Here is a 26,174-nt window from a genome sequence, read left to right on the forward strand (position 1 = left end):
TGCCAGCCGGTACGTAAATGGTTTCATTTCCCTTTTTAACACATTTAGTGTTAGGAGTTTTAATGTAACGTTTCTTTGGGATGTTTCCCATAGGCACCACATGAATTCAAACATCTGTAAAACAGGGACCAATTTTAGGAGACACAGAATTCAACCTGCTGTTACTGATTTTGTGTGAATTTTTGTGGCCACTAATATCATAATTTAAATTCACAAGGTCAACCTTGTACAAAAATGGCCTACAAATTGAATCAAGCTTTTATTTGTTACAGTGTATGCAACTGAAGTGGTGCACATATCCTCCGGCTGACTGGCTGAAGATGTGATTCAGATATAGCACAAAGAGCCAGTTGGAAGATGGAGATTAAATTTATCTGGCATTCAAACAAATGCACCCTCCAAGAGCAGATCGCTAGATGCAAATCATAAACTCAACAATGTTTATTTTTCTACACAGAGAGAAAGTGAAAATCCAGGGTTCTCAAAAACACAACTCTTCTCAAATATATTGTTTTAAAGATGTTTGGAGATGTAATGCAACAAGAATCGTGATGTAAAGACATAAATAATTTGCATAAAAACCGTGAAGCGTATGAAATGTTTTATTAAAAAACCTGCAGATTTCTTGTCGATTTAATCATGATTTGTACACTTGCTAAGTGCAAAACAGCCAGAACTCTCAACTAATGTGTAAACCTCTAATTCTCAGTTCAGTTTTTAGACGGCTTAAAGGGATAGTTCATCCAAAAATTTAAATTCTGTCATCATTTATTCACCGTCGATCTGTTCCAAATCTGTATATATTTTTTTGATCTGATGAAGAAAGCTATTTGGAAGAATGTGTATAACCAAACAGTTCTTGGACCCCATTGACTACCCTAGTAGGAAAATTTACTTTACAATTTTTTTTTGTTCTGTTAAACACAAAGAAGATATCTTGAAGAATGTAGGACAGCAAACAGTTCTGGGACACTTTTGACTACCATTGTCCTTTTTCCTATAAATGGGGTCCAAGAGTTGTTTGGTTACAAGCATTCGTCCAAATATCTTTCTACCAATCAAAGAATGTATAGAGATTTGGAACAACTGGAGAGTGTGTAATTCATGACAGAATTTTCATTTTTGGGTGAACTATCTCTTTAGAGAGAACTTGCCAATAATGGCTCATTCATTCAACTGAATCAATGGATCATATACGTTCACGTGAAAGTTGACAGTTCATGGCAGCAGTTCACATAGTCACCACGCTTGCAAGGCAGCTCGCACGCTGTTGTTATTTAAGAATAATTTGCTTTCGTTTCACTTTATGGATGAAAGCACATCAAAGGGTTGCATTCTTCCGATATGCATTTTTAACAGCAAGGCTGTTGACAGTAAGTTCAAATGCTAATGGCTCAAAAGTAGATTGTGGTGGAAAATTTTGATTAAAGCATGAAGAAGGAAGGGAGTAATGGAAATAGGAATAAGGACGTAACGAGGAAGGCGGGACGAGAGCCGTGAGGGGGCGGTGCGAGTCTCGCATCTCTCACGGAGGAGCGGAAGCATAAAAGGACGAGCGACAGGCACAGGCCTGGATATTGTGTTAAATTTTATTTATGTTTTTGTGGCTGGCAGTTGACTGTGAGGTAGCTGTCGGCCCTTTACTTTCGTTTTGTTGTAGTGATGGGCAGAGCGAGGCTTCGTGAAACAATGAAACAGTTGAATCAAATGTGCCATATCACGTCGAGGCTTCGAAACATCCCGACACCCGTCTCCACGGTGACATCTAGTGGTCATTTGCGCGTGTTGCTCTAAAACACTTCTATAACAACGTTTTAGACAATAGCTGACGGGTTACTAGCTGTATGTTCGTGAATGGTCTAGATTGAGTTTTTTGGGGAGTGGTTAGTGATTTTAACTGGTGTTCTGTCGACGAGGTTTCGAATCGTGGTTGAAGCATATTTACATCATTCTAGGATTCATAAAAATAGTGCTTCTTCTTTTGTTTTTTTTATTTCTTGATTTACAGTTAAATCAGTTATAGACACTGGTTTATGAGTTTACTTTCAGATCAACACCCCCAGTGGCGAAATGTCGTCGAGTTTTGAAACGTTTCGAAACAGTAAAGACGTAACGAAGTCTTGTTTGCTAAAATCACGTGACTTAGCCAGATACGCGCTTCGAAGCACTGATTCGATATAAAAGATTCGATACGGGTTTCGAAGCTTCATGAAGCCTGTTTCGAAAGCGCCCATCACTATTTTGTTGTTTGTTTATTTTGTTAAAAAATTGTTTAACGTTAGCCGGTTCCCGCCTCCTTTCTTCCTTACTTTGAACAGTATTACAAAGGACTAGATGCATGCTGGCAGTTTACTGTGTGCAATTGAGCATCCTTTTAACAATGTACTGTATCTATTGTGGGATGGATAAGGTTTGGTCAGTTACTTAAAGTTTATTAAGTGTAACCGTATGATTAAGAAAAAAAGTAACAAACAAAAATAAATTATATAGTAAAGAACAATTTCTTGTCACAATTTATACCACAATACAAATCTATAATCAAGGGCTCATGCATTATCTAAACCTTCTGTTTTGAAGTGAGTCAATGAAAAGGGAGTCTTGGTGGAGTGGGTTATTACTGTTTAAATCGTTGTTTTACTGAACTTCATTAAAACATGGCATTAAAATTAGTCATAGTCTTTCTACAGACCAAGCATATCATTAGGAACAACAAGATCATGATAAGACTCAGAGTCCTTCTGGTGCCAGTCCTAAATGTCTGGGTGGTCTTATTTGCATTGGTTCCTGCAGTTTACCATCTCCTCTGTGGCTCTTGTAACAACCAAAGAAGCTGTTCCTGAGTTTCCAAAAGCCGTTTCATGTTTTCTGTGTTTTTTTGTACGGTATTCATGTATGGCTGCCATTATAGTACTGCTGACATCAGTTTTGCTCTGTCCTCCTGTACCTCCTGTATTTGCTTTGGAGATCCATAACCCAGCTTAGCCAGCTGTGGAGAGGACATCTCTTAGAGACAGTATTCTATTGATGCTCATGTGGCTAGTGTGGCTCTTGTATAACAAGAGATAGCCTCCTTGTTAGTGCGCACAACTCAGCCTCCTTGTTAGTGCGCACAATGCCAGGTCAAATTCGAGTAGGCACTGGTCACAATCACTCACAATCACAGAATGTGCTGTGCATGCTGCTGCATGGCATCAAAATGCATTCAACCAAGTGGACGCGCACACATATTGCTAATATTTAATTATGTTATAGAAGATTTTTAATCAATGGACGACTATTGAAAGACTATTAAAAGCATAAAATGTTGCCGCCTTTGATGTAGCTTGATGTAACAGAACTGTGATTGAGTTAACTGTGAAAAGAGTTACACGATTTACTGTAATTTAAACTTTAGGTAGCACATGTAAGTTTCATGTAACAAATTACAGTCATCAGACTTGTGTCTACAGTGGCCTTAACCTGCTTCTCGGGCCCAGGGCCAATATTGCATTAAGCATCTCTGCATGTCTGACTCCCTCAGCTCTGCTGACTGGCCAGTGGTCTGTAAAAGATCTGACACCAATACACGTGTCATGCTACATGTGGCACAAATGCAGCACATACAGCAGGATTTGCTAAAACTATAGCATAAATTAAAATAACTAGGGCATATATATGTTACTCTATGTAGTAGGCTACTACACTCTGGGCACTTTTGACCATGTGGACCTTTGGGCAAATTCCTTTATAAAACAAATTTTGCAACAATTTTTTTAAACAAATATTTCCATCACACCTCAAATGACATTCTTTTGATAAAATGACTTTTTAAAAACTAATACACATTTATTAAATATATACAGTACATAAACATTTGAATAAATAAAATAATTAAATCCTGGTGAAATGTTTAAGGCTTCATCCCTAATCAATCCCTATAACATAAGTGCTCATAGTTGAAGAAAAGGGGCTGTATGTGCCAGAACCGCTCAAGGTCAAACAGGAAAAATACAACTTACAGTAATTCCCAACAGGCAAAATGCAAAATAAACACGAAGTAAAATTGCAAATTACTATACGCAGATGAAACCTAACACGTTATCACTCAGTAATAAGGTAGTTGAGTATAGCTTTTCTGCTGTGATAACCATTGTTCACACTGTGTCCTTCTAAAGCCTTAGCCAGCAGATTAGTGAAGGACAGGCAGAGCGGGCATCCTCAGGCCAGGCCATGCTTGCTAGCTGCCCACTTTGACATGCTCTGGAGTCTGGATCCACATAAAAGATCAGTAATCGGATGAGGTTTAAATGTCAAGTTAAGCTCTTGGATAGTTTATTCACTCTCACGGTTCATCATCTTTTAAAGACCACATTTACTTGTGTCTCAACTGACTGATGATGTTGAGGGTAGTAACGTGAAATTCCTTATTTCTGCATTGTAGCCGGCAACCATGGTTCACCCAAAAATAGATTCTTTCATCTTTTTTGTATGACATGTATAGCTTCCTTGCTTCTGATATTTCAAAGAGCATTGGTGACCAAACATTGTCCCTCCTTGACTTACCTATATGGACACAAAACCACAAACATTTCTTAGTAATATACAGGGGAATGACAAATTTGAATGACATGATGGTAAACAAATAGTGACAGATCTATTTTTCTTGGTTTATGAAGCAATAACAATAGCACTACTTGTCTTAGCACCAGCGTGTATGGTGACAATGTCTTTAAGTTGGTTAATAACTCTCTTGACAGCTATAATGAGCATTACTGTATTAATCACAAAATAGCATTACAAAATAGAACTTTATTTTTAAAAGTAAATGACCAAAGATATTTTTGCATTTGGCAGATACACTTGCAAGCAAAGGTCTACATACACCCTGCAGAATCTGTAAAATGTGGCAAATATAAGAAATATAAGAGGAATTTTGAAAATGAAGCTTTGTTTTTAATTAGACACTGCAGGGTGTATGTAAACTTTTGACCGCAACTGTACGATTTCAACCATACATTACAAAATCACAGCACACGCAGGATGCTGTTGACCAGTTGTGTTCTCTGGAAATCAGTGTCAGTGGTTAGAGCATGGCACTAGCAATGCCAAGGTAATGGGTTCGATCCCAGGGGATTGCACATAGTGAGAAACAAAAACATGTATAATACAATGCAATGTGCTTTGGATAAAAGCGTCTGCCAAATGCATAAATGTAAATGTAAATCAAACCCATGACATCAGTGCTGTTTACACCATAACAGTTCAGCTACAGTTCAGCCACAGTAATAACAGCACTACTGTTTTTATGTGAATTATTAATGTTTGTATAGACTGTTTCATCGGACTGTTTCATCGGACACACGCCGCTGGCCCGAAGTTATCTTCCGGTCTGTGTCTGGTTACACTTCTATTAATATTTTATTCATTGGTGCTTTGTTAGCTTTTAATGGACTTATTCTTTCATTTGTGGGGAGACGTGAGTGTGAGCTGGGTAATAAGCCTGAAAAGAGGGAATCCGATGCAGAGTATGCAGTATTTCATGTTTTTAGTATTAAATTATTTTATAAACCAAACAACAAACGGGTGTGATACATTATACGCCCTGGCGGACCATATATGGTTAAAACTGAATGTACCCTCTCTTAAAATGTAATGTTATTAACATCGGGTAATATTTTTATTTTACAATCTGTAAGATGCCTGCTTAAGTGTGGAAATTCTTCAAAATTATTGTTTTTAAATCAGAACATTACCAATAAATTACATTAACTATGAGAAGAATTCGACATCAAAGATAGTCAAAGATATTTTGTTTTATTTTTAAGTCAGATTACATGTACCCATGCACAGCCAACTAAAAAGAAAGAAAGAACAAAGATTCTTGGCCACATGTTGTGATTTTAGAGCGATCTGCTGAACAATGGAGTGAAAATCAAAACAGGATGTTTTTTAATGTGTTTTTGCTCGAATTGGCTGTCAATACTGGTTAAAAATATTGAGTCCTCTCTGTAGTTCTCTGCTAACCTGAAATGCAATACATGTCTTTTAAACTCGTTTGTCTACATAGACTTTTTTGTAACAGTATTTTTGTAGAAAAGGCTTTTCTAGATACCTTTTTCCCACTGATGCACAAAAGATCCTCTTTGGAACATTAAAGGTCAGGTAACATGCTTTTTCATGCATTCTGAATTCTTTGCACTGTTAAACGTGCTGACTTCTCTTGCTTAACATGGTCAACTTGTTAAAAAACGAGTTGGACGTATGACGTAGTTTTTCTGTACTTGGTAAACTACCCCAGCACTCCAACGTGTTTCGGAAAGTTTTTTATAAGTCTGGATCCCTGTTTCGTAACATATTACTTTTATTGCGCAATTTTCTCGTAAAAGCACGCCCACGGCAAGGCGAAATAAATAGCCCGCCCATGAGCCAACCGACGAGGGATAGGAAGACCCGCTTATCAAGATTGGCTGCGCTGCGTCAAGATTGGCTTCGCTGTGGTGCTGCAGCTCATTACTCTTGCGATAGTGAGAGAAGTTGAGGTGTTTGTTTGTTCACGGCATTTCAGTGATGGATGTTATATAAACAGTGGATATAATGCTGGATTTGGAGATCGTTTGAAACTGATAGATGGCGCGGTCCCAGTGCTAAAAGATGCCAGACATGAATTACTGTATATGCGGTAAGTCATATGTCTGTGTTTTGTTGGCGATTGGCGCGTATGTGCATAATGTAAACAACACAAAGGGATTAATGTGATGATGTATTGTGTGCTTGTGCTGTAGTTCCGTCCTCTCGTCTTTTTACGGAACTAATCTTGTCATGATACACATGAAACAGAACCCAAGTGCAGACAGCTCTTTACAAAAAGACACTTTATTTACAAGGGACAAAACACAGCTCAATATCCCTCGAGGGGGAAAAACAGGAACAGTATACAGTACATGCGAAAATAAAACTTGATTAAAACTTAACATAGGCTACAGACCAGGGGTGACAAGACGATGAGGAAGACAACCGATCCAGCACAAGGCAGCAAACACGAGGGCATTAAATAGGAGAGGAACAAAAGAGGCATAACGAGGGCAACAGGTGAAGGGCGTGAACTGATAATGGGATAATGAATAAGGAAACAAGGGGGCAGGTCTAAGACAGAGGACAGGAGCGCACATGGCTACCAAAAACAAAACGCAAGAAATGGGACTGTCATGATCCCATCGGACAGAACAAGAGAAATAACTGCAAGGAAGGCGGGATCATGACAAATCTTTCAGTTGTATCTCTCTTTTATAAATTTGATCAAACTAAATACTCTTGGAAGATATGACATATGCAATATTACTGAATAGGTACTCAAGATTAATATGAGATCTTTAAGTAATGCTGTGAGTCATTGAATCAAATGAAAACATTATTATGTTATTTCGAATAATTACAATAGCAATATCAACTACATTTAAAAATAATCCAGTTCAAAAGTTTTCATACGCTTGTTTTGCATAGGACTGTTTATATGTTTTTGAAAGTTGTTCATGAATCCATTGTCTGTACTGCATTGTTAAACTGCCCACTGGTTTTCAAAAAAAGTCCCCCAGGTCTTTAACATTCATTTTAGTATCTTTTGCATATTTGAGCCCTTTCCAACAGTAACTGTTAAGGGGGGGACTGTTAAGGAATTCATACAATTGACTAAAAGGTGCAAACATTCACTAATGCTCAAAAAGGCAACTACATGAAGAGCCAGGGTAAATGTTTGAAAGGGATGAAGTGTATACGTATGTTGTTATTATTTTGTTGAAATATATTTTTCCATTTAGTAATGCCCTTCAGAAGCTAGATACAGTATTTACATGTTTCCTAGATAATATAATGATAACGATTTACACTGATCAGGTGCAAGGCGAATGTAAGACCACAACTGTATGGCCGTACAGTACTGGAGTAGAGAGGTAAAGAAATTTGTCGGACAATAATCTTATTAAAAAGAGAAATGTCAGTATTTATAGCGTTCAAATGATATATATGTATAATTACAACTGCCCGACAGTAGTGGTGTAAAATCCACCATGACCTGTAATTTTAGTCTTGGTTACCAAGGACACAAAAGTTTGGGTAAAGATTGCGCTAAGAACGGATTCATTCAAAAATATGTCATGGATCTTTTTCACCACGTAATGAAATTAAAAGACATCATAATTCATTGTTTGAAGGGGTTCAAAGTAAACGTCAAAGAAACATCCAAGTGGTTATTCCTTCTTACCTATAAAACTAAAAGTCTAAACTTCTTTTTTTTGTCCTTCATGTTCTCTTTAGATGGGAAATACCTCCAAAATTACCCATTTTGTTTCCACAATTCCAAAGGAGCATGATGTCTTCATGGGTTCCATATACACAATCTTCTGTGAGTCCACTCACTGACAACTGATACTTTTATTATAGCAGCATTATTTATTCGAATTGAGGAAAAGAGAGGTTGAAATGGATAACATGAGAAGGGATGTAATCTTGATCTCACAGTGTACAGTATATTTATGCCACAACTAGGCCAATTTATAATAAAAACTGATGTACTGTAGTGGGTAGTTGTAAGGGCATTGCTATGCAGTTGCTATGGTGTGCCGAGTGGTTCTTAACACATTGCTGTGCAGTTGCTGTGCTGATTTTTGAGTGGTTGCTTACTGACCTTTGTCAAAATAGTCTGTACCCGAGTTTGTGATGTTTTGGACACAACGATGCTAAAGTCTCTCTCTTATGTAGATTACCTACTGACAAACAAATTATTTGACATATTAGAAAAGTAATAACACATTAACAAACTGTATGTCCAGTGCCATTAGGGGTTTAAACAAAACGCTAACCATTAGGAGCCTTAGAAAAATCTAATAATTTTAAGTGAATTTCACATTTTGTTTGCACAGTTTCAGTATGCCTCGCTTCATGTAACACCCACTTTTGTTCATGGATCTCGCTGATAACCAGCTAACAGTTTGAATCAGGTGTTAAATGGAAGAGACTTTCAACATGGTTATAATGTGTGCATAGTTTATGCAGTTAGTTTCTGATAACACTTAAATGTTTCACTACATGATTAATGTCTGAGTAGAAACAGTTGTTATTTAAAGTCTAAAGCCCATTGCACATTGAGTCCAAAATTTGCGTCCAAAATTTCTGCACGTTAAAAAATAAATACGACCTCACGTTGTGTCAATCACATTTACACACTGCCTCCGATATTTTTTTCCGTCATAAAAAAATTCGGACCGGTCAAGCATTTTGAGTGGCCTTTTTTAACAATTCAGAGACACCGTACAAACGAGAGCCAAATACGAAAAAACGCATACGAAAATTTCGGACTGTATGTACAAAGACCTTAAGCCTAATCTGTGGTTTATTTAAATGTATATTTAAAAATGTGCCTTAAATTTTTTTAATTCTTTAGCTGTGGCTTGCACATGAATGGCTCATATAAAATAGCTTGCACAAAATAGTCCAGGGCATTTCAGGTTTTTTTTTAAATGTTGTCTGTGTAAACAAAATATGGTGCAGTGAAGCTTCAACAGCAAGGTCAACTTCAGAGGTCATTAGCAAACTGAGCGGAAGTATAAATGACAGTCTGAATAGTGGGTTCTTAAAAAGGCATTAAGTGCCAGAGTTAATCACAACAGTTTAAGTTCTTGCCAAGCTGTCAGAGCAGTAACATAACAGTAAAATAGGAGATGCAGAATTTTAGATTTGTTTAATTTTAGAAAAAAGTATGCAACTTTTTGTGGTTGTAATCAGCTGTTTAATGTTTTTTTTTTGTAATGTTTTATTTTCAGGTATTCTGTCACTCTTGGGAAATGGCATTCTTCTGCTTGTGGCATATCGTAAGAGGTCGTCTCTGAAGCCTGCTGAGTTTTTCATCATAAATTTATCTATTAGTGACCTAGGGATGACAGTTACTCTGTTTCCCCTGGCGATTCCATCAGCATTTGCTCACAAGTATGCAGATATCTCTAATACATAAGATTAATTATGAGAATGATGAGATCAATTTTGACTACAACAACACCTACTGTATAATCCTTGCACTGTAATACTTCCCAGGCTCTGGTGCAGCACTTGACAGCTTCCAAGGGGTAGTAATTTGGCGAATGAAATTTGCATGCCGGACTCCGCCCCCGGATATCCGGGTATAAAAGGGAGACGGCGTGCCTCATTCATTCACCTTTTGTTCTTCGGAGCCTTCGCTCATGATCAACAGACTTCGCTACAAGACTGCCGGCTCTATGACGTGGTGCAGCGGACTGTCCCTTCCTGCAGCGACTTCCCCAGGGCGTCTCGGCGGTTCCAGAAGTGTTCGAGTTTTTTCTCTAAAAGAGCAAATTTCTCCAGCGTGGCATGTCCCGCTGTTCTCGTGGGTGCAACACACTCATCGAGGAGGGGGACGGACACGATGTCTGCTTCCAGTACGCTGGGGCAGATGTTGTGGATACGTCCTGCCCGCACTGCGGGCGGTTGACGATTCAGACGTTGCGTCACGGGTGGCTGTGTTCCCACGGGACTCAGCCACCACCTTGTCTGCTTCCCGTTCCGTGACGGCAGGACTACGGCCCTGCCGCCCGCTACTGCGAGCAGCGAGGGTGATATGAGGATTTTTGTGAGTGCTAATCCGTCAGCCACTGGCTCGCGGACCGTTCACACCTTGTCTTGCTCGTCTGACCGTTCCCCATGAGACGGTCTGCCGTCTTATTCCTCAATCACGTATCGGACACGGTACGTGATGATGAGATGCCTGTTGCAGCATCGGAGGGTGACTTACTGGCATCAGACTCCGATGATTCCTTGAAGCTCCCTCCCTCGGGGGGTCGAGATCAGGAAGAAGCGGACGTCGAAATGTCAGCCATGCTTTCCCGGGCCGCCGGCATTGGGTTGCGGTGCACCGCACTGCCTCTCCCAACGTTCGCGGCTGGATACACGGTACATTGGGTTTGAGAGCGGCTCCAAGCCGCACTCGCCCCCAGTGCCGTGTTCCCCCGGAAGTGCATGAGGAACCTAGTACGACCTGGAACGCCCCCTTCGGCGCGTACACGTCAACTAGTTCCATCACCCTTTCTTCCCTCGATGGTGGGGCAGCTAGAGGATACGTCGATGTCCCCCAGGGGCTCGACCTAGACTCCCGTCCAAAGCACGTAGGCTTTTTGGCATCTGAGGTGTCGAGAGCTTACTCTGCTGCGGGCCAAGCTGTCCCCTCTCTCCATGCTATGGCCTTCCTGCAGGCCAATGCGCGGAGAGAGCTCCACGAGGGTAAGACCGACCCAGCGCTTATGCGGGAACTCCGCGGCTTCACCGACCTCGCTCTCGGGCAACCAAGGTGATCGCGCGGGCCCTGGATCGGGCGATGTCCACACTTGTGGTCCAGGAGAGACACCTCTGGCTGAACCTTGCACAGGTGAGTAATAGTGAGAAAGTCCGCTTTCTCGATGCACCCATCTCGCAAGGGGGGGCTGTTTGGTGATACTGTCGAGTTCGACAGTTAGGGAGCAGACAGAGGATATCAAGTATGTCCTCCCCAGCCACGACTCGACCGCCCTCTGGCCGCCGAGATCCCGTGCACCGTCTGCTTCCCAGCAGCCCTGGTCCTCTTCGAGACATCGAAGAGGAGACCACCACCCCATCAGCAGCCGCGGCGAAAGCCAAAGCGGCCCTCATGGGAAGACCCTAGGGAGATCGAGAATACCTTCGGGCCCGACCCCAGCCATTCCATAGCTGGTGGTCGATCCAGGACAGTTCCTGCCCCGTCCCAACAGCCCATTCTAAAAGTTTTCTCCCTCTCTGGGCGTTTATCACAGCCGCTCTCACCCTCTACACGACGGTGTTCGGCAACTCGACGTTGCGGCAAGACCCAGTGTCGAGGATAATCATCAGGCATCATCGCCAGGCAGGTAAAACTGCAGAGCCGATCTCCTCTCCGGGGGTCCCCCCCACGGCGAGGGATCCGCACTGCCAGCCATCGAACCACCCCCGGGAGGTCGATGAAGCAGAACGTACCCCTAGCCTCCCTGTCGGTCCCTGGGAGCCTGACAAGAGCTTCCCAAACCGTCACGGTGACTACGGGATACGGTCTGCCCCGCCCAAGTTTCGGGGCATCCTCTTAACCTCAGCAGAGGCAGGGATGCCCCGTGCTTCGGGCCGAGGTCGCCACCCCTCTGGTGAGGAAGCGATCGTGCTCGTCCCTCTAGCTGAGATGTTCAACGGGTTTTACAGCCCGTACTTCATCGTCCCCAAAAGAGCGGGGGTCGCTAGATCTGCGTACCCTGAACAGGCACCTACTCAAGCTGCCGTTCAGGATGCTCACGCAGAAGCGCATCCTGGCATCTATCAGATGTCAAGATGGATTCATGGCAATCGACCTGAAGGACGCTTACTCTCATGTCTCAATTCTCCCTCGTCATCGCCCGTTCCTACGGTTCGCTTTCGAGGGTCAGGCATATTAGTACAGAGTCCTCCCCTTCGGTCTGTCCCTGTCCCCACGAGTCTTCACGGAAATCGTGGAAGCCGCCCTCACTCCCCTCAGGGAGAAAGGTGTGCGGGTACTAAACTATCTCGACGACTGGCTCATTTGACACACTCGTGAGATCTGTTATGTACACACAGGGACCTAGTGCTTTGGCACCTAGATCGATTGGGACCACAGGTCAACCGAAAAAGAGCAAGCTCTCCTCTGTGCGGAGCATCCTCTTTTTTGGTATGGAACTCAACTCTGTCTCCATTACAGCGCGACTGCGCTCAGTCAGTGTTGAACTGCTTGGGTTCAAGCAGTCAGCGGGAAGAGGCTCCTGGGCACATGGCATCCTCGACGGTGGTGATACCCCTCGGGTTGATGCACATGAGACAGCTCCAACACTGGCTACAGAGTCGAGTTCCCTGGAGAGCGTGGCACACCGGCAGCAGGCGGATGGTGATTACGCTTTTCTGCCGACACACCCTAACCCCTTGGTCTTCAATGACCTTTCTACGGACGGTCAGTGTCGCAGATGCCTCCCTGCAGGGTTGGGGTGCCGTGTGCAACGGGCACGCAGTGTCGGGGCGATGGACGGGCCCCTGCCTGCGCAGGCATATCAAATTTCCTAGAGTTGTGGGATGTGCTACCCACACTGAAGGGGTTACAACCTCTCGTGCAGAACAAGCACGTGCTGGTCCGGTCGGACAGCACAACTGCCGTAGCGTTTTTAACCGCCAGGGTAGCATTCGCTTACGGCAGCTAACACGACTCGCCCGACGCCTCCTCCTGTGGAGTCTGCAGGTGAGTAGATCCCTGCGAGCCACACATATCCCAGGCGACCTGAACCAGACAGCCGATGTGCTCTCTCGTCAGTTGACGCCTCGCGGAGAGTGGCGACTCCACCCCCGCCCAGCCAGCTCATTGGGTACAGTCCGGGCGGGCTCAGGTAGACCCCTTCGCCTCCCTGGACACCACCCATTTCCCGCTAAGGTACTCCCTGCCTCGGCACGGATGCTCTACTGCACAGCTGGCCGTGGGACAAGCGGAAGTACGTCTTTCCCCCAGTGAGCCTCATTGCACAGACCCTGTGCAAGGTCAGGGAGAGGAGCATCAAGTGTACAAGTTGCGCCATACTGGCCCAACCGGACTTGGTTCTCGGAGCTAATGCTCTTGATGACAGCTCCCTCCTGGCCGATTCCCCTGACGAAGGACCTGCTTTCCCAGGGGAAGGGCACATTATGGCATCACGGGCTAGACCTCTGGAACCTCCATGTCTGGCCCCTGGACGGAACGAGGAGATCCTGAGTGGCCTAACCTCTGCGGCGGTTAAGACCACTACTCAGGCTAGGGCCCTGGCCACTAGGCGACTATACGCCTATAGTGGTGCCTCTTCTCATCCTGGTGCTCTTCTCGAAGAGAAGACCCGCGGAGTTGCTTGATCAAGTGGGTGCGGTCCTCCCTCCCAAAGACTCGAGAATAATCTCTCCCCTTCCACACTGAACGTGTATGTAGCCGCTGTTGCCACTCATCACGACCCAGTTGCTGGTAGTCTCTAGGACAGCACAACCTGATCATTTGGTTCCTAAGGGGCGCGGGAAGGCTACCACCTCACCCACGCTCCGTACCCTCTTACGACCTTGATGCGTTCCTGGAGCCCCCTCGGAGATGCCGCTCTTTCTCACTTTCGATGAAGACGGCTCTCGGGAGGACGCTCAAGAGGGTAGCGGACCTACAAGCATTCTCCGTGTCCACAGATTGCCTAGAACTCGGGCCCGGTCATTCTCACGCTATCTTGAGACCCCTGCCCGGCTACGTGCCCAAAGTTCCCACCACTCCCCCGAGACACCAGGTGGTGAACTTACAGGCGCTCCCCACCGGGGAGGAAGACCCAACCCCATCCGTGTTGTGTCCAGTACGTGCATTGCGCCTCTGCTTGGACCGCATGCAGAGCCGCAGAAGCTCTGAGCAGCTCTTTGTCTGTTTTGGAGATCAGCAGGGAGGGCTGTCTCAAACAGAGATTGGTGCACTGGATCATGGACGCCGTCACTTTGGCATACCTGTCCTAAGATCGCCTACGCCCACTGGGTGAGAGCTCTCTCCACACGGAGTACAGCCTCCTCGTGGGCACTGGCTCGAGGCACCTCTCTGGCAGACATCTGCAGAGCTGCGGGTTGGGCTACACCCATCACCTTCGCGAGGTCCTACAGCCTCCGCGTAAAACCGTTATCGGCTCGAGTCTTGCAGGCATCAGGCAAGACTGGCGGCCGGTAGGGTGTACGCCTATGACAGTACCCCCCCCCCCTTTTTCCTAAGGGGGTCAGCGTACTAACTAGCCTCCCTTCTTCCCCCACTGGGTGAAGAACAGGCACTCCATCCATCACTAGCAAGCACCTCCTGCGGGCGGGCTGGGCAGAGCAGCCCTGCCCCTTAGGCCGGGTATCTCCTGAGTTATTTGCAACATAGCTCTAACCGGACCTAGTGCTACCAGACGTTGCAACCCCCCAGTAGGGCGGTTCCGTCTGATGTATCCTCATGCTGGTTCCCACCTTGGTAACCCATGACCTCCTTAGGTGGACCTCCACCTCGCGGTTAACTCCTTCAGTCCGCACTTTCTTCCCATGAGCTCTCCCCTATCGGTGAGACCATGTTGGTATCTCCACTAGACTCCTCCCTGCGGTAGGAAGTGGTCTCTGTAGCGCATCCCCCACTTGAGGAAGTAGCGCTTACCCAGTGGCCTTACGGTACCGGGCAGCTTCTCGCTGTTAGAGAAACAAGGCCGCCGCCTGTGAGGCCGAAGGCAGGGGCATTCCCACCTTTCAAGAAAGCTCTGGGACCCCCTACCTACCCACTGGTAGGTTACAATTTCGCGGTAGCGCTCATGGCTGACACACCCAGGCCAGTCACCGTCGCTTCGCTAGAGATTGTGACAGGGCACAGTGTTATGGCGTTTTCCATAGGAACCCCATCTGTCGGTTCGACACAACGTCGAGAGACCGACAGAAAGGGAACGTCTCTGTTACGGTTGTAACCTCGGTTCCCTGATGGAGGGAACGAGACGTTGTGTCCTCCTTGCCACAACACGTGCTGTCCACTGCAGCAGTCGTGAGAGGTCTCAGGCTCCTCAGAACTAAGATGAATGAATGAGGCACGCCGTCTCCCTTTTATACCCGGATATCCGGGGGCGGAGTCCGGCATGCAAATTTCATTCGGCAATTTTCATTGGCCTTTTCTAAGAAGTCGGAAGCGATTGGTTCTCAGGGACGAACCCCATCTGTCGATTCGACACAACGTCTCGTTCCCTCCATCAGGGAACCGAGGTTACAACCGTAACAGAGACGTTTTCTTGTGTACATAACAGAGAGACAAATGGGGGTCCAGTTAACAACATTTTTCAAAATATCTTCTTTTGTGTTCTGCGGAAGAAAGTCATACAGGTTTAAAATGACATAAGGGTGAATAAATGATGACAAAATTTTTATTTTTGGGTGAACTATCTCTTAAAACTATGTGTTACAATTCCTAAAAAAGTTATTACACAATGAGGCACAATGGCATATAATCAATGTACTGAAAGTAATATACGTTAGTTGCGCTTGGTTCTGGTTCTATGTTAAAAAAAATTGTGTTGCATCAGAGCCACTTTGTTGTTGTCATCATGACCACTGATGTGTGTTATAGGTTTCTGTTGTTTATATTCTATAACATTTATCATGTGATTTGCACAAAGGTCTAAAAGCACAAGCTGTAAATGCACTTTTCACTGTTTGAAAAGATCATAGCTTTATTCGTTCCTATCTCTTTTCTGTTTCTCAGGTGGTTGTTTGGGGAGTTGACCTGTTTGTGCTATGCTGTATGTGGTGTTCTCTTTGGCTTGTCCAGCCTGACAAACCTTACAGCTCTGTCTTCCGTCTGCTGCCTCAAAGTCTGCTTCCCAACCTACGGTATCTTCCCTTGACAGCTTTTACCCCTCAATACATTTATCTTCTTCCGCCACCTCTGTATCTTAATTTAAAATCGAAAGCATCCATTATGTCTTGCTGCGATACAACCCAAGGTTAAATGTATCACTTGATGGCTTTCAGTGTTCTTGTTGGATAAGCTTTTAACCTAAGGATGCACCATAAAAATATCATGAAAATAGACCGCGGTTGTGTACTATAAGCTTATCTAAAGCCATATGATTGAAGATTCATTAATGCTGTGTGTCGTGTAACATTTTTTAAACATTTTTACACAGCTGAAAATGCCAGGCGCTATTCTGCACTGTAAAAAAAGTTAAGAAATAAAAAAATAAGGCAACCTGAGTTGTCTCAATAATTGTTTTCAATGTCTTCTTATTTTACTAACCAAATTGACAAGTTTGATTTTACTTTGTCATTATCACTCCACATTGTATACATCATCGACTTAAGAAGGATCGAAAACATTGGTCAAACAACTGCACATTGACAAACACTTTCAGCAGTAGCAGCATTGCCTCATGTACTTAGAACAAAACACTAAAAACACAAACCTCAAACATCATTCATTACAAAACAACTCTAAATATAACAGATACAGTAATTAACCACGACAACAAGAACAGCATACAGCCAGCAAACACTAAAACAGTTGAAAATACTTTGCAACCAACATGTTTAGGCAAATCTTGTTCACTTTATGCAAATCAATAAATTTATTTAATAAATAAAGAATACAATTCTTTCTTCAAGTTAATAGATAACAATAGATAGATTCAAATTAATATAGTATTTATTTCTTTATGAAAACTATATAAAAATGTTCCCTACTTGTCTACATATATCTACGTATACATACTGTCAAGGACTGACGTGGAAGAGAACCCAATTGCAGGCAGGCGTGAAGGGATTAACAAAACACTATTACAAACAATGAACAAAAACAGAAACTAAAACACCCACAATGGGGAAAAACTAAACTGAGACTACTACAATAAAACAAAAACTTCCCACGAGGGGGCAAGACAAAACAAGGTCAAAATAACAAGGATAATATAAACAAATACCAAAACTAGACGGGGAGCAGGAACAGAAGCGAGACACGAGACTGGGTAGGAACAGCACGAACAAGGCACACATGGAACGAAATACACGAGCAACAAGACAATGAAACAAGAGGGCATTAAATAGGCAAGACAAACGAGGGATAATTACACAGGGCAGGTGAGGAACATGAGACACGGGAGGAAAGCAATACATGAGACGAGAGGGGCGGGGCCAAAGACAAGACACGAGAAAACACATGAGAATTGAAAATAGACAACTCATGGTTTTCTCACATAAAACATAAGGCTTTGTCATGGCTCTGCCACAGGACCAAGAAAAACATGACTAAATGAAGCAGAGCCATGACACATACTGGACGTGTATCTGTTCTTGAATATTATTTTGAGCACACAGAACAAATGTTCTTGGCGATAAAAGTAATTGCTGACTTTTTTAACTTTTAAAACAAATTGCTTGAAAGAACCATTTTTGGGGAACTGGACAGAAGTCATGTGGGTTTGGTTAGTGAATTATTCTGGATGGCCATTTTCATTTGGCCATAAGTCTGACTATTTATAGGGTCGGTTTCCCGGACAGGGTTTAGCTAAAGCCAGGACCAGGGCCCGGTTGCATAAAGCACCTTAAGTATTTCCCTTAAGTATGACACTTAAGGGGTGATTTTCCTTTACCAAAGACAATAGGAGAATAACTTAAGTAAAACTTGAGGTATACTTAAGGACACACTTAAGAGAAAATTACACTTAAGGTGCTTTATGCAACCGGGCCCGGGCCCAGGCCGGTGAACAGATGGACTTTGTAGGTGGGAGGGAGGCAGGGTCATAATTAAAATGGTATTTCAGAGGTGATATTGACAGATAAAATGTGATTCCTCACCCTGAGAGGTGTCATGATTGGCATAATTATAGTAGAATATAAATGTAGGTGTATTAAGAACATATCAATGCGAATTTATTACAAATATGTTGCTTTAACGTTTTTATGTTCCTTTTCTAGGTAATAAATTTTCCTACTCTCATGCATGCCTGATGATAGTGGGGGTGTGGTGCTATGCCACTGTGTTTGCCGTGGGGCCCTTAGCAAGTTGGGGTCACTTTGGTCCTGAACCCTATGGGACAGCATGCTGCATAGACTGGTAGGTGCCTGAAAGCATGTTAATATACAAGTAAACAAGTAGAAGATTTTACAAAAATAACTTCTTAAAAAAATGTGAGTGGTGGTTATTCATGCAAAACACAAGGTCAAGTCTGGTTTGTAGTGAGTGATTTCTAGAACATTGTTTTCCAGTTGCTAGGTAATTGCTTAATAATCCAAGTAAAAATAATCCTCCCAAAGCCTCTGATATTCTCGTCTCAATATAAGGTTGGGTTATTCCTTCAATGCAAAACTTTGAATAGCCTCTATCATCATTTATCTTAAAATCATGATTACGATTACAATAAGAAGAGTCCCAGTGTTTATTGGGGTTAGGAGTTTGTAATCTTATTTGGATAGTTCACCCAAAAATAAAAATTATGTCTTTAACCTTATGTTGATTAAAATCTGTATATGAATCTTTCTTCTGTGGAACACAAAAGAAGATATTTTAAGAAATGGTTTTCTTTTCATACAATGGAAGTCAGTGGGATCAAATGTTGTTTGCTTTAGCAGCAATGTTCAACATATCTTATTTTGTGTTTTGCAGAATAAAGTCATACAGGTTTGGAAAGACAGTAAGGGTAAGTAAATGATGAAAGAATTTTACATTTTGGGTGAACATTCCCTAACAACAGTATCTTCCCTCAGCAATCAGCACTAATGATTGTTTCAAAATTGGTTTCTCAAAGACTTCTATTGTCATTAGGTCAACAAAGTAGTCCTACACTCTACAGTTTGCTTGCTTATTGGCTCTCCACAAGCTTGTTAACCTTTTGTAACAGCTGTAACACAGGTCCTATAAGCTGAATCAGTTGTCTTGTACGCAGGTACGCACCAGGCAACAACGCGCTGGCCATGTCTTACATCATCTGCCTCTTCCTCTTCTGCTATGCACTCCCATTAGCCTTCATTGTCCTCTCCTACATCATGATCCTCATCACTGTAAGAGGGTCACGGCTGGCCATACAGCAACATGTGTCTCCACAGACCAAGACAACAAATACACATGTCCTCATTGTAAAGGTGAGCTGGGGAACAAATGATGTGTTAGTGATTAGACTATATGTAATGATTTGGGGAGGGATTTAAAACATTTTAGCAAAGACTTATGAAATCTAAGAAATATGATGACCTTTTTGTCAACACACTGATGAATTTTGACAAAGCTTCTTTAATGCATTATCTTTCTGTCTTTGCAGCTACTTGGGTATAGCCAATCCAATCAGTAACTATAGGGTGTAGCAATATCCACGTTCTAATAAAGAACCATTGAATTTATCAGGAAACCCTTTTTTTTCATCAGGAGTAGTTTAAGGGGCAGTGGATGTTCAGGGCTTAGCCCAGACCTCTGTATATGGAGACATCCTTTAATTAAATTATACCCACACTTGGTCTCAGTCACAAACATGTACATATATTAGCCATTTTAGCTTTATTTTAAATGAAGAGTGATTGAATGAACATTGTGTTTATCCTTCATAGCAGTGTTTGAGTCAAGCTGGCATATTAAAAATGGCTGGTATTATTTTTTGGGTAGAGAAGAAAAATGAATTGAGGAATTTTACCACAATATTAAATGTATATATTGATTGCACTGTAAGTCACTTTGTAAGCGTCTGCCAGATGTATTAAAATGTTAACGAATTAAAAAATATTTAATTGTATTGTTTTGAGGAGTAAAGTGCTGAGTATATTTGCTTGTGCTACGTTTCTGTTCTGCAGAATTTTCACTTTAATATATTTGTGTTTTTTTGTCTGTAAAAGCTCTCAGTGGCGGTGTGTATCGGTTTTCTGAGTGCATGGAGCCCCTATGCGGTTGTGGCAATGTGGACTGCGTTTGGAGAGCCCAGTCAAGTCCCACCTCTAGCTTTTGCTCTAGCGGCTATCTTTGCCAAGTCCTCTACCGTCTACAACCCTGTTGTGTACCTGCTATTCAAACCCAACTTTCGTAAATCTTTGAGCAGGGACACAGCTCAAATACGAAGACGAATTTGTTCCAGCCCATGTAAGGGAAGCCCTTTGCCTGAAGTAAAGGATCTTTACCCGCAATCATCCCTCCAATGCAATAAGGATGTTAGCAATTCCACTCGCTTTTCCAATGGCCTAGCGGATAACCACAGTGCTTGTCTTCAATGCACAGAGACAGACCCTCATAGTCAACAGGCCTCGCCTCAAAGAACTGCATGCGTGCTCATCGGTACATCCTACAGCGAGGTGACTATGAATCAGATGCCAGAGGCAATGCAAGTTGACCTTATGTGAATACCCATCAGGCTTGCTTTATGCCACAACTAGGATAAATGTAAGGAGAAAATGAATGGATAGCCTCAAAGTATAACCTCTGGCAAACATAAGCCAAAGATAAGCCAAAAATCGCATTGCATTTGGGTCATGTATATGAGTTCTGTTCAGAAAACCATTCAAACAATGCATATGAAACTGAGGAACTTAAATGTACGATAGATTAAAAAAATAGAAAAGATAGTGAAGGTGATCAGGGCTGTGTTTCTCAAAAGCATCATAAGCCTAAATTGATCGTAAAAACGATCGTACGAGTGATCTTAATATTACGGTCTGTTTCCCAAAAGCATCGTAACTTAAGTAGCACTTGAAAATCATCTTAGATCTACGAGTGCTCTGGAGTAATCGTAAAGCCCTAAGTACATCATAAGAAGACAGATTTATGAAGTCACCTGCAGGACAACCGGAGAATTGCGCTTCAACTTAAACATGCCTATATGTGATTTATTTAGTTTTTTGTTTGTTTAAATCTTTTAAATTACAAAACTAAATTACTAAAAAACACAGTACAATAAAAATGAAATGACTGAACATACATTAATAAAGTAAAGAATAAAAATATATATAGTATGGGCAAGTTGTTGGTAACAAGGGATGCATGTTTGTTGCTGGATCGCTGTATTAAAGTTACTCCATATTTTATGCAAAGTAAAAATGTTGTGTTTAAAAGAGAAATGGTAAAAATGCTTACTTGGTGATTGTCAGTGTCTTTGTTTTTCTCCTGCTGCTGTAGCCTAGTGCAGCCGTGATTTCTTCTTTGAAACTATTGTGAACTATCCTCTAATTATTTAGAGGAGCCATGTGATTAAAGGTTTTCAGACTGTTACAAACCTTATTTACATTTACATTTAGTCATTTAACGGACGCTTTTATCGAAAGCGACTTACAAAGAGTTTAAGGAGCAATAAGCGATATGTCATACAGGAGCAATAATGCAATAGGTGCCAATACAAAGTTACTGGTTTCAACAAAAGCTAGACCACTACCTGTTGAGAGAAAGAGAGAGGGTTAGTGTTAGGAAGTTAGGAAGAATGTTCCACCAGGAAGGAGTTGTGAAGGAGAATGAGCGGGAAAGTGATTTACTGCCCTTATGAGAAGGCAATACAAGATGCCGCTGGTTTGCTGAACGCAGGGATCTTGATGGGGTGTAGGAGTGTAGGAGGGTGTGGAAGTATGTCTTGTAGGCAAGCATTAGTGACTTGAATATGATACGGGCTTCAACTGGTAGCCAGTGGAGAGAGAGGAAAAGGGGCGTCACATGAGCCCTTTTGGGCTGTTGGAAGATGAGGTGTGCTGTTGCGTTCTGAACCAGCTGGAGCGGTTTGATAGCCTTTGCAGGAAGACCAGCAAGGAGAGCATTGCAGTAGTCCAACCTTGAGATTACCAGGGCCTGGACAAGGAGTTGTGCCGCATGCTCAGTGAGATAGGGTCTAACCTTTCTAATGTTGAATAAGGCATATCGGCATGACCGCGTTGTCTTTGCAATGCGATCATTGAAGGACAGCTGTTCATCAAATATGACTCCGACGTTCCTGGCTGTTTTGGAAGGAGTGATTGTGGTATTGCCAAGTTGGATGGTGAGATCGTGTTGCACCATGGGGTGTGCCGGAAACACAAGTAGTTCTGTCTTGGCCGGGTTCAGCTGGAGGTGATGCTCTTTCATCCAACCTTATACAAGTAAATTACACACTGCCTATCATATGTTCCAACAACTGCAGAAGGCAATACTTAATGAAACTGAATGCCTGATTTGCTGAGAAATTGGATTGATTAGCTCTTCCCTTTATCGTCCTCTAATTGAAAGGTTCATATTCATAATGAACACACTTTGTTCTTATTATTAATAAAGTGCTGGTAATGCATGTGTACAATTGTCACGGTTTGCGCAGGGAACAGACAAAACGAGCAGGTAATCAGAAGGATATCTTTAATCCACGACGAACTCAGGGAAAACACAACACCAAAACATTCAATACTGGAAACTGAAACAACCAAAGAAGAGAACTTATATAACACAGATAATGAGACATAAACAGGTGACGTGGATAAACTAATAATGTTCAAATGATGGGGATCAGGTGAGATGGTGAAAAGGATTATGGGAAGTGTAGTCCAGTTGTAAGTGAGGGCAGATGGTGGATTGTGACAACAATAAACATTTTGTTTGGAGCTAGAAAGCTAGATATTACATAGGCCCTAATAAAAACTTAACTTGAAATTGCCACCTCCACACCACCCAAAAGTGGTTCAACAAATACATACAGCATTTTTTTTACTTTTGATTTTACATTTTGTATTTTCCATAGAACGTGCTAAATACATTGCACAATTACAGTAGATAAGTCCTATATACACATAGAAAAAATATTACACGTTGCACAAAAAATATGTTAACCAACATTAAACAATATTCACCTGCACATCTGGTGAAAATAATTAGCCTAAACATTTCGAAAACAAGCGCGTGCTACAAAAACGAGCCATTGTATAAGGTGACATTTCAGCACCTGACAAACAGATAGCGACTCGTAAGTACTTAAAGCACTGCTACGTGCAGTCGTGTTAAGTGCATTTTTGGGAAACGCACGTGAAACGATGAAGAACATTCGCAAAATCGCTCGTAGAAAACGCTCTTATGTGCTAAGATCCATCGTTATCGGGAAACGCAGCCCTGATCAATTCTGTAATACTTAGAATCTGTAAATCACAGAAAATTCAAATTCATTCCAATGGAGCAATCAACAGTAATCGAAGGGGCGGGTCTTAACAAGTGATTACTGAGATTACCAAGAAAATAGTCGATGTGAAAATCGGTGAAATCAATGGTGTCCAGTACAATTCACTAAAAAGCCACAATGCTCAAAGGACACGTATGTGAATTATTCATTATCTGTCTTTTATAAACCAAGGCTTTTAAACCAAACACGGCCATAATATTAAACAGTCCAAATGTTCAATTGATCATAGATCTGGTCATAGGGTTTTCTTGGGTGGGGCTGAATCTTATTTATTTATGTTATTTTTATTAATACTTGGTCTTTCTCACTGAGTACTTGTGTAAAAATTTTGAGATTTTTTCAATCAGATGTAAATTTGAGCATAACATCTGTCACAGTATTTTATTCTGTACCATACCTAATTATCTGTTTAGCCAATACTGTTAGAGGCCATGCACCATTAAACAGTCTGTGAATCCACAATGCACTGTGGTTTATATTTGAATGAGATAACTCCGTTTTTATAATTTTTCTTCAAAAATAATGTTTTTTTATTGTGCATTCCAATTGTTATCAATCAAACTGCAGTTGGTTTGTTTTGATTTAAGCCATAATAACTAAATAAATACAGCTAACTAACACAATAAAACACAATAAAAACATGATAACATAATAAAAAATATGATTTTTGAAAAATTTGTTTATCAAAAGGAGTTATCTCATTTTGGAACCAAACTCTTCATTTATACTATGTATATTGTGGTTTAAATTCCACAAGAAAGGATTATACATAAAAGTGTTGCATGCAATAGTTTCATAAAAAGCAGCTGCTTATCAGATGATCATTACATGAACTGTGAAAGACATTTGTGGATGAGGGAATTTAATATCACATGACCGTTTGTAACAATGCAGCATTTGTCAACAACATTTTGTTTAACCACAGAGAGTTGTGATTGGCAAAGGCGAGACTAAAATAGCTCATGAAGCAGATGGAAAGCTGACTTATGAGGATAAAAGCTGATTTATGAAGAGATTTGACCTTTTTAATCCAATGTTGCATACTGTGCTTATCTAATATTAATGTCATAAGGTAGCAAAATAACACACCTAACGTTTGATTTATGGAGGAATGCTTTGGGTAAGGTTGCAAGGTTGACAATTATACTGTATGGTAAAGTACTACAAAATATGAATTTCTAAGGTAGATAAATTGGCTTGAGTGATGTTTTTCTTGTTTTGTTTTTTTTTGCTCTCAAAACAATTATATAACTAAGAAGTTTTTTTTCTTACTTGATTTTGCCTAACATCTCTTGACAGGTTAAAATGCACACCGTCTTAATTAATGTGTTTTTGGATGTTTGATATAGTGTAAATAGTTATATAGTAGTCGTGGCAAAATTTCTTAAAAACACATTATATTTTTCCCTAAAAATAAATTGGAAAATGAGGACTGATATATTATTATTTATATGGTAACATTGTTTTTTATTACAGTTTTATTAACTGTTTTACAGTATACTGCAATTATCTACAAATAACTTAATTTTCCTAAAATGATTTATTTATGCAAAATACACAAACAGTACATTATCACTGCATATGCAATATATATTTCTTTAGGTTTTGGCGTAAGTAGACGCGGACACATATTTTCAAACTCTAATGTGACTAATGTGATTCACTGAAATATTGTGTCAAGCTTGAAGGGTTTCTGGGAAAATACGAATAACCTTGCCGATTCCAAATGACTCTGTTTATTTTAATATGGACTAATCCATAGCCTGAACTCCAGTTAAAACTGCTTTGCCCCACCAGAGTTGTATAAATCCTCCTAATTTTAGTAGTTGCGCTGAATTTCCCCCTTTAATTTAAAACCTGCATTTTTCAGGCTGTGAGCATTCATTTCTGACTTATATCACACTGCCACTATGTGGGGACTTCTTTGCTCGGAGGGCAGATTTACAACAGGCTAAACATATTTATAAATCCGGCATTAATCCATCACTTCATCTGGATTGCTAATCTGCACCTAAAATCTCTTCCACAAGGACATTCACCTCTGACAATCCAAATCAACAATTGTGACAGGCCTGTATATTTATCAACAGTGTTATGTTTTCTCGTCACACACATGCTGTAATGTATTGTACATGTTTTGTAAATAAAATTGAATTAAGGATAAAATGATTATTTTATCTTACTTAAAAAATGTTTACACACCATGCAATAGTCATTTTTTTAAATACAAGTTTATTATATCAGAATATGTTTTATATTCCTTAGCAAAAAAGCTCTTATGAATAGATATTTGTCATAAATAGATCTAGATATTATATTGTTTTATATCCTTGTTACAGTGTAATTACAAAAGTATTACACAAGTATTTTCCTGGTAATTCTGAAGGCTTATAAAAAACTTTATTTGTGATGTCTGCACTAAGTGTGTTGGATTGTATCATACACTGTGACAGAAGATACAATTAAACAAAGAATGGATTTATTGTAACACTAGTTTGCCTCTTGGTAAGAGGA

The 26,174-nt window shown here is 41.4% G+C and overlaps 1 protein-coding gene across 3 annotated transcripts in view; it reads left to right on the forward strand.

The window, feature by feature from the left end:
• opn7d (opsin 7, group member d) overlaps positions 1-25,814 on the forward strand; it is a 30,349-nt gene extending 4,535 nt beyond the window's left edge. The window contains exons 1-7 of one of the 3 annotated variants that reach the window (XM_057357569.1): positions 6,900-7,068; positions 8,290-8,377; positions 9,795-9,957; positions 16,274-16,401; positions 18,481-18,619; positions 19,449-19,644; positions 20,386-25,814. In XM_057357569.1, coding sequence (XP_057213552.1) covers positions 8,290-8,377; positions 9,795-9,957; positions 16,274-16,401; positions 18,481-18,619; positions 19,449-19,644; positions 20,386-20,883 — 1,212 coding nt within the window. In that variant the 5' untranslated portion in view covers positions 6,900-7,068 and the 3' untranslated portion in view covers positions 20,884-25,814. Of the gene's footprint in view, positions 1-6,899; positions 7,069-8,289; positions 8,378-9,794; positions 9,958-16,273; positions 16,402-18,480; positions 18,620-19,448; positions 19,645-20,385 lie in introns of those variants that run through there. The other 2 variants (XM_057357568.1, XM_057357571.1) reach the window with 2 other exon arrangements.
• The last annotated feature ends 360 nt before the right edge of the window (positions 25,815-26,174 follow it).

Source organism: Triplophysa rosa, linkage group LG17 (genome assembly GCF_024868665.1).
Source record: "Triplophysa rosa linkage group LG17, Trosa_1v2, whole genome shotgun sequence".
In the NCBI taxonomy this organism is placed as follows: Eukaryota; Metazoa; Chordata; class Actinopteri; order Cypriniformes; family Nemacheilidae; genus Triplophysa; species Triplophysa rosa.